The sequence below is a fragment of the Petaurus breviceps genome, unplaced genomic scaffold (assembly GCF_028583685.1).
Source record: "Petaurus breviceps papuanus isolate PSGF00001 unplaced genomic scaffold, PetGlider_PUasm1.0 185, whole genome shotgun sequence".
Taxonomy (NCBI): Eukaryota; Metazoa; Chordata; class Mammalia; order Diprotodontia; family Petauridae; genus Petaurus; species Petaurus breviceps.
In genome coordinates, this window is record NW_027185797.1 from 25,619,340 (window position 1) to 25,623,522 (window position 4,183).

Genomic DNA, 4,183 nt, shown 5'->3' on the forward strand with positions numbered 1-4,183 from the left:
CCCCCCCCCCCCCCCCTCCCCCCCCCCCCCCCCCCCCCCCCCCCTCCTTCTGACTGTAGGAGGTGAGGTATCCGCCACCCCCCCCCCCCCAGTGAGCAGGTACATCCAGAAACTGCGCTCCGAGTGGGGCCGGGATTCCAAATTCCTCACCTCCTACAGTCAGAAGGAGGAGATGCTGCTGGCGGACATTTACACGGAGAACGTCATGGAGCTGCTGGACTTCCGCAACGAAAGCCTGGGCAGCGTGAGCAGCCTGAGCTCGCTGCTGGACGACGCCACGGGGGTCATCAACGCGGAGGGCGAGACGGTCTTGGTCTTCGGGGACGCGGGCGTGGGCAAGTCGGTGCTGCTGCAGAAACTGCAGAACCTGTGGGCGCGGGAGGAGCTGGCGGCGGGCGCCAAGTTCCTGTTCCCCTTCCGCTGCCGCACGTTCGGCTGCTTCGGCCCAGGCGCGGCCCTCAGCCTCCGGGACCTGCTCTTCGCGCACAGCTGCTGCCCGGAGCTGGACCCCGACGCCGTGTTCGCCTTCCTTCTGCGCTTCCCTCGCTCTGTCCTCTTCACCTTCGACGGCTTTGACGAGCTGCACTCGGCCTTCGACCTGAGCCGGGTGCCGGACGCAGCGTCGCCGCTGCAGCCCGCGCACCCCCTGGCGCTGCTGGCCAGCCTGCTGCGGGGCAAGCTGCTCCAGGGCGCGGCCAAGGTGCTGACGTCGCGCCCCGGCGTCGAGCTGCCTCGGGCCCTGGTCCGGAAGAAGGTGCAGCTGCGGGGCTTCTCCCCCAGCCACCTGCGGGCCTACACCTGCAAGTTCTTCCCGGCTCCGGCCCAGCAGCAGCGAGTCCTGAACCAGCTGGATGCCAGCCCCCACCTGGGTACCCTGTGCTCCGTGCCCTTGTTCTGCTGGATCATCTTCAGGTGCTTCCAGCACTTCCACGGCTCCCACGAGGGCGCGCATCACCAGCCCGACCAGACTCTGACTCTCACGGACATCTTCCTGCTCATGACGGAGGCCCACCTGAACCGAACCGTGCCCACCAGCCTCCTGCAGCGCAACACGCGGAGCCAGGTGGAGACCTTCCGCTCGGGCCACGAGGCGCTGCGCGCCCTGGGCCGCCTCGCGCACTGGGGCATGTTGAAGAATCTCTTCGTCTTCAGCCAGGAGGAGGTGGAGGCCTCTGAGGTGCAGGAGGCGGGTCTCGAGCTGGGCTTTGTGCGGGCTGTGCCCGAGTCCAGGCCCACGGGAGAACAGCCGGCCTATGAATTCTTACACATCACTATGCAGTCCTTCTTCACGGCCCTCTTCCTCATCGCCGACGACAAGGTGAGCACTAGGGAGCTGCTCCAGTTCTTCGGGGAGTGGACGCCCAGGGGGCGAAGGGCAGCCTCCCTCCCGCTCCCCCTGCTCAGGCTGAGCTGCCTCGGGCGGAACAACCTGGACAAGGAGGATCCCTTCCGAAACAATGACCACTTCCAGTTCACCAACCTCTTCTTATGCGGGCTGCTGTCCAAGGCCCAGCAGAGGCTGGTTCGGCACCTGGTGCCAGTAGGGGCCCTGCGCAGGAAGCGGAGGGCCCTCTGGAGGCACCTGTTTGCCAGCCTGCGCTCTTACCTGAAGAGCCTGCCCCGCACCCACACGGAGGAGTTCATCCAGGTGCAGGCCATGCCCACCTTTATCTGGATGCTGCGCTGCATTTACGAGACACAGAGCCAGAAGGTGGGCCAGCTGGCCGCCCGCGGCATCTGCGCCGACTACATCAAACTGACCTACTGCAACGCCTGCTCTGCTGACTGCAGCGCGCTCTCCTTTGTCCTGAACCACTTCCCCAAGCAGCTGGCCCTGGACCTGGACAACAACAACATCAACGATTACGGGGTGAAGGAGCTGCGCCCCTGCTGCAGCCGCCTCACGGTCCTCAGGTGAGGTCTTCTTCCAGTCCCCAGAGCTGGGGCAGTGCTGCCCCCTGCAGTGGCAGCACCTGGGCCAGACCAGTTTCACCATCATGTGTGTATTTCCCGTTTCCTTTCAGACTCAGTGTGAATCAGATCACCGACTCTGGCGTCAAGGTGCTGTATGAGGAGCTGACGAAACACAAAATTGTGACGTATTTGGGGTATGTATCTGGGGTACGGATGGGACATTGAGTGTGGAGCCTCAGTTTTGGGGAACAACCCATGGAAAGACATTGTCCAGAGAGGAGAGAGACTTGTATTCTAGCTTTGACTCTGCTATGTCATACTGGACAAGTCAATTCCTTTCCTGAAGGCCTTAGTCTTCCCAGTCTGTGAAATGGGGGGAGGCAGCCAGATGACCTCCAAGGACAGATTGAGGGCTAGCAGTCTAAGATTCCCTGACAACCCTACAATGAAGGAAGAGAGAGAGAGGGAGGGAGGGAGGGAGGGAGGGAGGAAGGAAGGAAGGAAGGAAGGAAGGAAGGAAGGAAGGAAGGAAGGAAGGAAGGGAGGGAGGAAGGGAGGAAGGAAGGAAGGGAGGAAGGGAGGAAGGAAGGAAGGGAGGAAGGGAGGAAGGAAGGAAGGAAGGAAGGAAGGAAGAGAAGCTAACAAGCTTGCCCCAGAAAGTGCTCCTTGATGGAGCTGTGAGTGTGGAAGCAGAAGGAGGTCCACAGGTGTGGAACATTGTATGTATTGACAGATTTTTTTGATACATGGATTGGTTTCACTGATTTTTCTCTTCTAAATTCTTTATAACAGATAGTTCCCTGGGAGGGGGGGCAAGGAGAGGGATATTGAGTAAATAAAACGCAAGAGACCAATAAAAATTTCCTGTTTTTAAATGACCCTAGTTTTCAAGGTGGAAGAGATCTCCAGGGTCATGGAGTGCACCTCTCTCGTTTTATAGTTGAAGAAAGTGAGGCCGAGAGGGGGAGCATGTCGCCCCCAAGGTCATACTGGGTGTTGCAGTGGTTAGAGCACTGGGCCAGAAAACCTGAGTTCAAATCTGGCCTTAGAACTTACCAACTGTGTGAGCCCAGGCCTATTACTTAACCTCCATTTGCCTCAGTTTCCTCATCTGTAAAACAGAATAATAATAGCACCAACCTTCTGGGACTGTTTTGAGGGTAAAGTGATAAAATATTTGAAAAGTGCTTTGCAAGTGTCTTAAGACACTGTAAAGTTCTAGTTAGTATTATTATCATTATTATTTTTATTATACTTATAGTAAGTGATGGAGCCAGAATTTGAACCTGCATCATCTGACTTCAGACCTAGTGCTTTTTTTCATCGCAGAATTTTGACTTGTTAAAGCCCCCAGACCATGCCAAGACGCCCTAAAGTTTTGCCTCAAACTGTGATTTCTCTCCAAGGTTATACAATAACCAAATTACCAACATTGGAGCCAAATACGTTGCTAAGATCCTGGAGGAGTGCACGAGTCTCACACACTTGAAGTGAGTTAACTGCCTTGGTCTGCAGGGAGGGGCTGTCTGGTTGGTGTGGGGATGGGACACCCTTCCTCCCTTCCCTTAGCCTGGTGAAGCATCATTAAAATTCCAGATGAAGGAATAGGCTTCCCTGGGTAGGAGATAGTCTCAGAGTCAAGAGGCCTTGGATCCTGGGTCTGGGCTCTTGAGCTCATCTGCCTCAATTCCCTGCCTCCCCCCTCTTCCTCTTTCATTTTACAGTTAGAAAAACTGGAATTCCAAGAGACGCAGTGACTTTTTTTTAAGGCTACATGATTAGCAGATGGGAAGCAGGTTTCCCACCCTGGTCCTCTGACTCTGTATTCAGTGGCTTTCCATCATACAAGTCACTAGCTGACCTCTTTGAAGGAAGGTTGGATGATTGCTGGTCAGGGATGTTGTGTTGTCAAGGAGACCATTGTTTAGATGCAGGTCAAACTCGCTGGCCTCCCCGATACCTTTGGGTTCTGGGGTTCTATGATACGTTATGTATCGTGACTGGTACAGAGGATGCAACACTGGGCCCAAGTTCACATCCAGCCTCACCTTCACTAGCTGTGTGACCTTGGGCAAGTCATTAACCTCAGTTTCCTCATCTATAAAATGAAGATAACAATAGTACCATTGTAAGGATCAAGTTGACATATTATTTGTAAAGTGTTTAGCACAGTTCATGGTACACAGTAAGTGCTACATAAATGTCATCCATTATCTAACAGTATTATTATAATCACAAAGCATTCAGCACAGTTCATGGTACACAGTAA

The 4,183-nt window shown here is 55.2% G+C and overlaps 2 protein-coding genes and 1 long non-coding RNA gene across 10 annotated transcripts in view; 1 reads left to right on the forward strand and 2 right to left on the reverse strand.

The window, feature by feature from the left end:
• Positions 1–284, reverse strand: part of LOC138161738 (uncharacterized) — a 10,822-nt gene extending 10,538 nt beyond the window's left edge. The window contains exon 1 of the long non-coding RNA XR_011168453.1: positions 151–284. This is a non-coding gene — a long non-coding RNA (uncharacterized lncRNA). The remainder of the gene's footprint in view (positions 1–150) is intronic.
• Positions 1–4,183, reverse strand: part of RPL14 (ribosomal protein L14) — a 264,687-nt gene that overhangs the window by 138,571 nt on the left and 121,933 nt on the right. The window lies entirely within an intron of this gene.
• The window catches only part of NOD1 (nucleotide binding oligomerization domain containing 1), a 49,524-nt gene that overhangs the window by 30,024 nt on the left and 15,317 nt on the right, over positions 1–4,183 (forward strand). For all 8 annotated transcript variants that reach the window (XR_011168448.1, XR_011168450.1, XR_011168449.1 and 5 more), the window contains exons 4-6: positions 93–1,914; positions 2,025–2,108; positions 3,321–3,404. Coding sequence is in view for 4 of the 8 variants with exons in the window: in XM_069088622.1 (XP_068944723.1) it covers positions 93–1,914; positions 2,025–2,108; positions 3,321–3,404 (1,990 nt within the window). In the remaining 4 variants the exon portion in view is untranslated. The remainder of the gene's footprint in view (positions 1–92; positions 1,915–2,024; positions 2,109–3,320; positions 3,405–4,183) is intronic.